An 11727-nucleotide genomic window follows, 5' to 3' on the forward strand; every position below is an offset into this window, starting at 1 on the left:
TGTTCCCTACAGCAGGATAATAAACAACGTTTGAGTGTTTTTCAGACTTTATTCTCTTTATGTGAAGCGACAACATGCAGGTTCACCAATCACTGAAAGTTGGTTCAAAGTGATCTTAGCTGAGAGTCACAGTTTTAGCAGTTATGTCTTTAACATAATAGTCAAACAGATGAAACAGCAGCAGGAAAATAAATACAAATAAATAGTGACGCTGGTTGTCTTCACTCAGTCTAAACTCATGTCTTCGTCGTCCTCCTTCTTGTCCTTGGCGTCACTGTCCTGATCCGGCTTCGTCTCCGTCTCCATGGCTTTAGCAAAGGCCTCCACATCTGCACGACAAGAAAAAAAAACATCCATCTAATAGTTTCTCACTTCCTTGTTAAGAAAACGACAGAAATTTCAATAGGATTAAATAAGAGTTAAGGTGTTGTTGGTTTACCAACTAATAACTTATTTAGGGAGAATTGTTTGCTCGAACGTCTAGGATTATTACTTTTACACTTTTATGGTGCCTGTATTCTTAAAAACTCATAAAATAAATACTGACACAGGTCCCAAATTAGTAATTAACCACTAAATGGGTAACTACAAATATAGATATAATGGCTTATTTTGTGTATTTACAATGAAACGCCACAAGATACCATGAAAGGAACCAAACTAGAAAGTATAAGCTGTTTTTCAGTCACATTAACAACTACTGCAAATAATAAATGTGTACCAGTAAACATTTTAACAGAATGATTTTATAGGTGATAAAATAAATGATCATAATTCGTTCATCAGTCATTGTCAACTCAGACTCAAAACTCAGTGTTTGTTTTTTTTCCCCATGCAGACTATGATAATCAGAAAAGGTTTTGATAACATCATTAAAGTGTGTGAGGAAACTGACCTCCTTTGTTGGCGGCCTCCACAGCCTCTGCCGGCAGGCCGAACTGGTTCATCAGAGGCCCCAGCTGTCCAGAAGCCAGAGCGCTGCTGAACATGCTCATAGCCTGCACGGACAGGAAACACAGGAAACAACACTGACTACGTGACGTTTGCACACCTGAGCGAAAGCTTTAATAAACCGGAAATGAAATGCGAGAGGAGCTGAGCGTCTGTGACTCAGAAGGTGAGCTGATGAAGAGACCAAACCTGCTGGAACTGAGGCGAGCTGAGCGTGTTGTGGAGCTCCTCCGAGCTCTGAGGCAGAGACTCGCCCGACGGCAGGAAGGGCATCAACCTCTGCTGCACCTCAGGGTTGGCCAGGATGGGGGCCATGACCTCAGGGGTCAGGACGCTGGCAAGGTCCACTGCAGAACACACACACACCGTTAACCATCAGAACTACCAGGAGGTTTTCAGTGAAGTGGGTTTGGTTCCATTTTTGAAGGAATATTTCAGACATTTCAAAACATTTTAAAAGCACGGCTGTGAAAATGTTTTGAACAATTAATATCTTACCTGTTGTAGGTAGCTCTTTAAATGACTTCAGTTAAAAAAAGACCAGACTGACAGGATAACAACTGTCTGAAAGCAGTTTGTCTGAAAACATCTTAAATATTTGATTGAGGGTAATAAAAATACCTGTTATAAAATCTTTACACTGCTGCCAATTCTACATAAACCTGTTATTTCAGCAGAAATATGATGATAGTCCTGCAGGAAGCTGCCCAGGCTGCACAGGAAGTCCTACTGCTAGCTGCTGCTGCTTGTTCTTGGAAAATAACCAACACTGTGATCTAAATAGTTGTAAACTGACAATGGTGCACAGGTTTGTCAGGTGTTTGCAGGAACCATCATGACATTTTTAAGACTGGAGGTTTTTTGTTTAAAGATGGCAGCAACCCACTTTGGTGCGTTCAGACTAGCCTTTGGCTCATCAAGCCTATCACAACTAAACTCTTTGTCCAAAATGAGCCCCATTCAAAAACCTATCTACAACAGGTAAGATAATAACTGTTCAGGTCTGCAGCTGGCTGTTGTTTCTACTGCCATTTCGATCACAGATGACCTTCGCTGTTCTCTGATTATTATAAAAATTATCAGCAAAACCAGAGAAAGAAAAAAAAAAAACTCGACATTCTTTGATTTATCCAACTAAAAGCAAAAGACTCGCAGATCTTCTGTCATGTGTGACAAAGAAAAACTGTAAATCGCCACGTCTAATTGAAAAAATTCCTGTTAGCAATAAAACTTCCTGGTAAACAATCAACTGCCTGAAAGTTTGGCCTTGAGTTATTTGATGTCATTTTGTTGTTAGAATGAGACTTTTTGTCTCCTGAGTTTTCTCTTTACCACACAAACCCACTGCAGAGCCTCGCACCCAACACTAAAACACTTTAAAACCAACTAACACCTGGTGAATCCAAGCCGAGCAGTAAATATTTTAGCTTGTATCTGAAGGAAACATCTGACTAGCAAGGCCACCTGTCTCCTCCCAACCCATTCATCCTCTACATGTTCTTAATCCATTAAATGAACAACACACAGTAGAGCTACAGCTAACTGGGTCAGGCAGTGATCGAGCTAATTCATTCATTCATTTCTCAACTTTATGATGGACGTTGGCAAAGAGCCGAGCGGGAGCTGATCCTGCTTTGTTATCCACGAAGGAATAATCTGAACATTTCCAGCCAATCAGAGCGATTCCTCAGCTTCAGCCCGGCGTGAGAACAGAAGATCCAGGAAGTTCAACACAGGACTTTCTGTTGCTGCCTGTTTAAGAACTGGATTAATTCAGACTGACTCTGATGATCGTTTTTAGACAAGTAATTGGTAACCTGTAGACTGATTTTAAAAATTTAAATTGTGTTGGATTTGTCTTTAAAAGATCGATCTAATGGGATCAAAACGTGTTTGATGAGGTTATAAACATCAGGACTCTGCTGCAGCGGCGTTTATTTCAGCTGTTTGCTGCTCAGCTTCAGAGCTTCACAAGGCTGAGGGGATTACAAAACTCTGCTGTTTTCCTGCTTTCCTCTTTTTGTTTTCTCTGTTTTTGTTTCTCTCTTTTTGTTTGTCTCTGATGGCGTTTTCCTGCCTCGGCTGTGAGGTTTCCGCCTGCTCTCACCTCCCTGGCTGCTGGCGGGTACGTTCATGGTGGCCAGGATGCTCTGCAGGTCCCTCAGCTGGATGGGCTGCGTAGGGTTGGCCGCCGCCGCCGCAGCCGCCGCCAGAGACGACGCGGCGGGGGTGGAGGGGGTGGTGGCCGTGGGGGAGGCAGCCGAGGTGGGCAAGGGCGTGATGGGCGTGGTGGGGACCTGGGAGGAGCCGAGCCGGCCGGCGGTGGAGGAGGAGGTGGAGGTCGGCGTGACGGCGGTGGACGGACTGAGAGGAGAGAAGGTTTGAACGTGTTAACCATGAAGTAATGCTCCCAACAGTCCTGCATGGTTTGATCCATTATGTTTTTTTTTTTCTGAAGCTGCAGGAGGAGGTGCCAAACAAAAATGGAACGACCTTAGCTTCTGATGATGAAGCCGATGAACAGATCATTCATTCAGCTTTTCTCATCAAACAGTCTGAGCAGGAAGACTTTATTTGTCTTGACTGATTAAAGGCATCACATATTATAACCACTCGAGTATTTTCTGATCTACCATCTATATTTCAGCTCAGAGTATTTTTATGTTTACAGAGGCCAACAAAGTTTAGAGTTTATTAATGGTAAAAACTCAGTTTTGAAGACAAGGTATTATAATAATAAAGATACATCTTAATTTGTAACATATCTTTTCAGATGCATTGTTTGTAATGACAAATAATTACAAACAAGGTCAGTTTAAAAAGCTATAATTGCTCTTTTTCTTTTTTTAGTTGAAGGAATTAATTAATTCTTATATTTGTTTATTCTCTCTTTCTGATCAACAGACTTTAGAATAACCTATAAACTGTTTTTTCCTGATAAATGATGGTAATTACTTCCTTGGCTCGCTGTGTATGGTTTTGTTCTGTGTGTTTTTCAACTATTTTGGCTCTTGAATGTAATTTAAAATGCTTTTTGCTGCGTTCATCATTAGATTTATCATATCTTCCTGTCTGTGGTGATCGGACCTGCAGGCAGCACCAAGAAAGTCTCACTGGGACAGAAATAAGTCCGCCTCGTGGACACATTCTGCTGGTTTTAGCCCACAGATGCATCCACCACCAACGCTGGACCAGAAACGCAGCAGAACCTGCTGTGTTCAACAGTGGAGATTTTCTGCTAAAGAAACCTATTTGTAAAACTAAAACAGGACGATAAGTTATCAGTCAGGCAGACTGACCGGATATAGCCGAGACGTTCTACAGGACATTGTCTCCAACATGGTAGACTTTCAATGTCTGTAGCTCAGGGATGTCAAACCCAGTGACGCAAGGGGGCCAAAATTAAAGATTTGGTCCTAGCCAAGGGCCAATCACGATCAATATTTATTAAAAATTACATAAGTTAACCTTGGTTTTAGATGTATTATGTCAAATCATTCATATAGAAATATCAATGACCTTTTTCCAGTTACAGATTATACAGAATTTAGAGCAAACAGACTTTAATGAACACAGACAAATAGATCAAACTTCAAAAGGCACATCGTTAGCGGTCATTTCTTATGCCTCACTCAGATTTTAAATGAATTTTTTAACATTAAAACAGAGCCATCAACAAAAACCTGATCACACAGAAATTAAAACTATATATTGTTGGCTTCTAAGTCACTGTCGAGAGAAAACTTCACTATTAAGGCTCAGTTTTTTAAAGCAAAATAAGAATCAGAGACTCGATCCGTCCCAGACTAGAGGGCCGGATGAAATGCTACAGAGGGCCGGATCTGGCCCACGGGCCTTGAGTTTGGCACGTGTGCTGTAGCTCCACTTAGATCGCTCACAGGCGGAGCTTATTTAAAGAATTATGTGGCTTCTGAACGTAAAGGTTAAGGGTTTAAAGCAAAAGGGGTGAATATATATGCATGCACCATTTATCAGTTTTATATTTTCTGAAATATTTAATAGAAGTTTTTTATTCTGCATTTGTCTTTGTGAATCTGGAAAATGTTTGAATTACTACTTAAAATCCTATGAAAATCCAGGTCGTAAGGCAGCAAAACAGAAAGAACAGCCTACAGAGGGGGTTAATACTTTTGCAACCCTGTTTCTCCCTGTGTGTTCGGTGGGAGAAAGGAGATGGTGTGTGCACAGCTGTGTCCCCGTCTGTTTTCTGTTTTTCACAGTTTAAAATGTTAAAATTGTCTCGTTTCAGGAGGGACAGGTCTCCTGCCTGTCTGAACTGATTAGAGACCAGAGTTTGTGGGACAGAACCTTGATATTCTCCTTGTTCGATGTCACAGATTACACCTTTTACTTCGTAATAAAATTATTAGCCGTGTGTAGACCTGCTCAGCCTGAACACTAGCCTTATATTAGTGCAGCTTTTCAATGGATCCAGCTAATGAGAATAATTATATTAAATATGGGAGTGGTAGAGATTTGCCGTCTGTCCCACTGATATTTACGCTCCTGCTCTCCCTGTAGATCTCCTACAGGGCGTCTGGGTCACTGATTTAAGATGCTGATTCCTCATGGAGCCAGTTTGCATGTAATTTATTCAGCGTCACGTCTGGTTCTAACGTTCGCTCCATTCTTCTTCTACATATTTGTGAAATGTACCCCGTTCTGTTCAGCAGGAGGAGCGAGCATTAATCACCTTGTGGAGGAGTTGCTGACTGCAGGAACGCTGCTGCTGCTGCTGCTGCTGCTGCTCCCCAACAGGTTGGCCAATCCGGGCCCAGCTAGAGCCCCCAGACCACCTGATCATCAGAGAAACAGCATTAATCATCCGACCCGAGGGGAACCCGTCTTCGTGTCTGTTTTATCCTGCTTGGATTCACGTACCAATCCCTCCCAGTCCGGTTGGTCCGATGAGCTGCATGAGCTGGTTGTGGCTCATGTTACCCAGAAGGCTCTGCAGGCCGCCCTCACCTTCACGGGGGAGCGGAAACAGGTGAGGACTCAGGCATTTAAAGGTTTATTACGACGGGGTCAAGACATGAGCGCGTTCTACCTCCCAGCGCAGACAGGTCGTGTCCTCCGCTGCCGCCGCTGCCGAGCGCACCGGGCATGGGCGGATTGTTCAGGTACTCGTTCACTTTACGGCAGAACTCGTCATCCTTATCGCTCTTTGGTTCCTGAGGACAGAAAGATTAAAAAAAGACATTGTTTCGAGTTCAGATAATCATCAGCTTCATTTAAAGCAGGCAGGACAATAAAGAGCCGATTCTCAAAACAAAATAATTAATATTAAAAACGCAGATTTCCTTGAAGGGATGCACATCACTCGCCACCTTTCATACCAGAGTTTTCAACTAAGATCATTTAAAGATGAGAAATGATGAAGTTGTAGCCATTTTGCTCTAAACCTGTAAAGAACGTTATGCTGTAATATTAGGAGATCTCGCCAGGAGTGAGTGTAAATGACTCGTAGCTGCAGACAAACAGGGCTGACACCAGCAGGTAAAAACAAAGCTTTAAGCAAAGATATTGCACCAACTGTTGCGCTCTGAGCATGGTTTTTAGGGATGATGCTCAGCTACTACCACACCCGAGTTTAGCTCGATATCTGTAAACCTGTCTGAGTTGTAGCCATTGTTGTGCTTTTTAAGGCGCTCGTCATCCAGTGATTCCTTTGTGAGAGTTTCATCGAAATCTGCTCAGCAGATATTTTGCTAACGCTGCAGACAAGGGATCACATGCAGAGAAATTAGGTGATTAATTAACCTTAAATCAAAACTGGACAACAAAGTTCAGCTCAAATCCACAAAAACACAACAGTACACAGGTGCAGGAGGTTCGAGAACAGAGACTAGAGATTAAGTATTTAAATTATATCACAAGATTTCTAATTTATTAATATGTAAAGTTGGGTTCAGGAGTTTGAGTATGCAAGCTTTACTGATCTGAAGAAATGCCAATTTAGCTTTTAATTCTTTAATTAGTTTGTCAATATGTTTTCTGACACAAAGCATACCACCTGACCAGCAGCTGAGTCCCTTTAATAATAATAATAATAATAATAATAATAATAATAATAATAATAATAATAATATTTACCTAAGCAAAAATGTTGGACAATGTTTGGAGAATAACAAGTATTTTGTTTTAGCTCAAATTTTGAGCAGACTGTCCAGCAGAGGGAGCTACAGGACTAAACGCCTCATCTGGACACTGATTGGACACTGGACTGTCTTTCAGTCAGGACATTCCTGTAACTCATCAAACTGGAGGCCTCTCCATCCCTCAAACACTTCCCAGCATCTGACTCCAAGTTCAATGTGGCAGCAGCATCAGAAGTCTACGATAATTCAACAAAACAGGACGAGCCGATCCTGTTTGTCTTCAACAATACAAGCTCAAGACCTGAAGACCAGAGAGCTGCTCCTTAGATGTATTTCTGTTACTCCTCATTTAAAGGGGGATAAAACACACAGAGAGAGGCAGGAGCCACAGCTTATTGTATCTGAGTGAAGCTTCAGTGAAACAAAGCTGGACGTCACCTCGTGTCTCAGGAGGGAGACAAGACGATGAGTTTAAGTGTTGGAAAAAAAACAAAAACAAAAGTGAAAACTATCCATAAAGCATTTACTAAATCCTTTGAATCTCATCTATTCATCTTGTTCATCAAAAGCTTCAGATGTTATTCTACGTATTTGACTCGTTTAAGACTCGCAGCTGATGAACGCGGTCCTTAAGCGACGGGCCTGCTCCGACACCCTTAACTCTTCAGCTTGATTACATTAACATTCAACGTCTGCAAAACATGAGGGGCATGACCAGAATCCTTCCCAGTTTCTGCTCTGTTGTCTGAACAGTCGATCCATCGGATTGATGTTCGGTTCAGTGCGTGAGCAGCAATAAGGGAGGACATCAGCGCTGAAATAAACTCTCCAAAACATCTGGTTTAAATCCCAGATACATCTTTTAATGATTGCACGCAGGAAACAGAAGGTATCCAACAGACGAGTTTGAATAGGAGTGTAATGGAGCTGTGTGTGAGGAGCAGCTGCTAACCTGCATCCAGAAAAAGAGCCTTTTGGAGCCAGCTTTAAACTTCAGCACATAGACCCGGCCCGTGGTGCACTGGTTGACCTGTTTGAACTCACAGTCGTCAGGGAAGATGATCAGGTCCTAAATGGAGAAACGAAAACAGTTTTTAGTACAAACCAGCTCAGGCGAAGCGAGCGCCGCAGCCAGATGGTGCGACCTACGTCGTCCACGTTCCCGGTGGTGCGGTCTTTCCAGCAGAAGTGGATCAGGGAGTCGTCCGTCTGCTGGATGTAGACCTGGCCCTTACGCTTGTCCGGAGTCACCGTGCTGCCCTTCATCATCATTTTCCCGGCCCGAAACTCCACCAGATATTTACTGGAGGAGCCGCGGGAGCCGGACACCATGCTGGGAAACAGAGCGCCAGATGCCATGATGAAGAACAGGAGGAGGGATGGCTGCAGGAGGAACAGGCATCCACAATTAATACCTGACCCAGGGGTCTACAAGCTGTGGCTCCAGGGCCAAACGTGGCTCTTTGTAGTTCTGACCAAAACTAACATAAAGTGAGAAATATTCATCTTCATAACTATAATAAGAAAAGCTGGCTAGAGCAAATCTGTGAATTAATTCTCACGGAATAATACAAACAAATCTGCAATAATTTGTTAGCCCGATCCCCACTTCATTAATCCAACTTTCTGTCTCTGAAATGCTGAGAGGAAAAAAAATAAATCACACGTGACAAAGTGATGTATTATGAAACGATGAAATAAGGCATTCTGTTAAAACATGGCAAGGACTAGAAATAAAGGCTTGCCTTTAATAAAAGTTGATATAAATAAAAGGTTTCTTCCTTTTATTAGAAGAAAGTTGGGAAATATCCAACAAACTGGTTAGTATTATGTTCCCCCTAATCATTTATTAGGATCTCTATAAAGTGGAATACTTATTCATTTAAAAATATTGATAGAAAACTTTCTCATAGCCTTGATTAGTTTAAATTTCATTAAAGCGGGTTTAAACAAGACTTCCTCCCCTCTATTTAAGAGTTTAGTCTTTATTTTAGCATGTTCAGATGTTAAAGGTCTATTATTTCATAATGATCACACTATAGTTTAGCTTTTAGTACATTAAGTAGCTCTGAATAAACTTTGCAGGTGAAGAAATGGCTCTTTGGGTTGTAAGCCCTAATATTTAACCCAGGATTTACTCGACCAGCTAATATTTGACCCTTTTAAACTCTGTTTTCTTCTTCAGGATAACCATCACGGCCAGATGAACAGTGTTTCCTAAAACCTCTGATCTCCCTCTCTGAAACACCTCTCAGTGCCTGGGTGCTCTTTGAAATATTTTGTGAATAATTTTCAGACTAATTACTGGAGCTCTAACATATTCATGGTAGCCATTACTTGACATAAACCATGAGATTATGATGGGAAATGAGAGCAGTGTTAATAGTAAAGTTGTAAAGCTGTTCTTGCTCCTGAATGTATCTGTATTTGTCCTGTAAGAAGTTAAAAAGCCCTCCTGGTGTGAAGTAAGCTAACAGGAACCATATCTGATCACAGGAGCCACTCAGATGACTCTGCATCCTGCTCTTAGCGCTCTATTTCCGGCTCTATGGGGTCGTCACCGAGCTGCAGCTTCACACTTTAAACCCACGAACCACACACGCACCCCGAGGCTTCGTCTACGGCTGAAAACGGACGGAAAATAACACATTTATACTCACATTTCTTGTTAAAATGTTTCTTCGGCTAACTCAACCGTCTTACTCTGCGACGCTGACTCTGATTGGCTGAGGGGCGGCAGTACCGCGCTGTGATTGGTCGAGCTGCGCGTCAATCAAGGAGGGCTAAATAAGCTACGCATGTTCGGTAGAGACAACACAACGACACGATTTTTTCAACTTTATCGGCAATAACGTTTACAAAAGCATAGAAACAGCATTACAGACCACCAGTCATATTATTCTGCCTCTCTGAACAATGTTTCACACAAGAAGCAGCATTAAAAACCCAAAATTAGGTCAATTATAATAAAATTGCAGCACAGTATTATAACCAATTAAAATTTAATTTAAAAACATGAAGGTGATCAGTTATATCTGTCTAATTAAGTATAGCTTTTAGAAACAATTTAGAAGTAAACACTGACTCTGTTGGTCTGATCTTTGAAGGCAGCCGGTTTTATTTTGGAGGTCTTCATGTTTTATTGAAGTTTTTTGCCTGAAGTTTGTTCAGACAGAAGTATTGTTTGAATGTGAACAAACTTCACATTCAAACAATACTAAAAGGCCAGATACGGTTAATAAGAGAAAAGGTCACGAGGAACCTTACAAGTCAATAAAAGGACCCTTAAATCACTACTAAAACACACTGAAAGCCATGGGAACAAATGAGAAAAAAACCCAAAACAAACAGTGATCTCCTCTATGGGGTTTGATTTGATTGCAGAGTTGTAGAGACCTGACATGCAGGGGCTGAGCTGTGAGGGGGTAAATTTAATAAACTGTCCATGTATCTACAGAACTGTATATATATATATAAACAAGCAGCAGAGGACACGCTCATGTCTTAACCCTGTCATAATAAACCTTTAAATGTCTGTTTCTGCTCACCTGCAGTTTTCTGGGTAACATGAGCCACAACCAGCTCACGCAGCTCATTGGACCAACCGGACCAGGAGGGACTGGTACATAAATCCAAGAAGGTAAAAGAAAGATTAGATCTACACTCGTTAGTTTTGGGTGATTTATCTGAACTGTTCTTAATTCCCAGGGTGAAATGATTACACAACATACGCCTTCAGTGGTTTGTAAAACCAACAATAGGGCGGTCAAGTTTGAAGTTATTGCAGATTTTCTTTAATACACGCAGGATCAAAGTTATAAACAGAAATATTTGGCAGCGATTTGCATCTCGACCACACACATTTGGCATATTTCTGGTTGGATATTTGCCCTCTTGTCTTGGCAGAATCGGTTAAATTGGTTGAAATGAGTTGGTTTTCTGGCACAAACCCGGTTTTTAATTACTGTCCACAGATTTTCTGTAAGGCTGAGGTCAGAAATTTGTGAAGGCTGCTCCAGGAGCTTGATGTCAGCGGATCATCGTCCTGTTTGAATACCCATTTGTGTCCAGGTTTTAACTCACCCAGTCCCAGAGCATGATGCTACCACCGCCACGCCTCAGTCAGTAGCGCTCTTTGGTTCGACGCTCTCACTCCAACTCCTCCAAACACTCTTATTCTAAGATCCTCACTGTAGAACTTCAACTAAACATTTTTCTTTTTATTCATCTTCTTTTTTCAGCTGTTCCCTTTTCAGTGGTCTCCACAGCGAGTCGTCCTCCTCCATCTAACTCTGTCTTCTGTGTCCTCTGTCCTCACTCCAACTACCTCCATGTCCTCTCTGACTGGATCCTGGTAAAACATTAAACGTGCCAGAATTTGTTTAGTGCATGATTTGGCTCCTCCTCGTTCAAATAAATTTACTGAACAAAATTAAAACATGTTCATGAGAGCCGTAACCAGGCAGGAGGTAAAATGCCTTTGGACAGTCAGAGAAATCAACAGAACTGAGGAACAACACGTCCTACAGCCTTGCTGTAAACCTATAAATCAGTGGTTGGAAATTAATCAAATATGTCCTCAAACTTTATTTATTACAAACTCATATAGTAAGAGAAAATGTGATTTTTCAAAAACATGACACAGCAGATCAGA

General features: G+C 41.6%; 1 protein-coding gene across 1 annotated transcript; it reads right to left on the reverse strand.

Moving 5' to 3' along the window:
* Window positions 1-29: 29 nt before the first annotated feature.
* Window positions 30-9858, reverse strand: LOC108231933 (proteasomal ubiquitin receptor ADRM1). Its single transcript, XM_017409372.3, has 10 exons — window positions 9734-9858; window positions 8223-8456; window positions 8026-8142; window positions 6023-6146; window positions 5854-5940; window positions 5666-5768; window positions 3059-3315; window positions 1141-1298; window positions 896-998; window positions 30-329 (listed from the first exon to the last, which is right to left on the reverse strand). Exons 2-10 carry the CDS (start codon window positions 8430-8432, stop codon window positions 226-228), a joined length of 1263 nt encoding a protein of 420 aa, XP_017264861.1. The 5' UTR covers window positions 8433-8456; window positions 9734-9858; the 3' UTR covers window positions 30-225.
* Window positions 9859-11727: the final 1869 nt, after the last annotated feature.

Source organism: Kryptolebias marmoratus, linkage group LG8, assembly GCF_001649575.2.
Source record: "Kryptolebias marmoratus isolate JLee-2015 linkage group LG8, ASM164957v2, whole genome shotgun sequence".
Lineage (NCBI taxonomy): Eukaryota > Metazoa > Chordata > Actinopteri > Cyprinodontiformes > Rivulidae > Kryptolebias > Kryptolebias marmoratus.

Bases quoted from the DNA above. Each gene is read 5' to 3' on its own strand.
- LOC108231933 (XM_017409372.3), bottom strand. From the start codon at position 8,432: ATGGCATCTGGCGCTCTGTTTCCCAGCATGGTGTCCGGCTCCCGCGGC. The intron at 6,147-8,025 runs GTTAGCAGCTGC...TTCTGTCCTCAG, and splicing joins GGCTCTTTTTCTGGATGCAG to GAACCAAAGAGCGATAAGGA. The intron at 5,769-5,853 runs GTACGTGAATCC...TCTGATGATCAG, and splicing joins AACCGGACTGGGAGGGATTG to GTGGTCTGGGGGCTCTAGCT.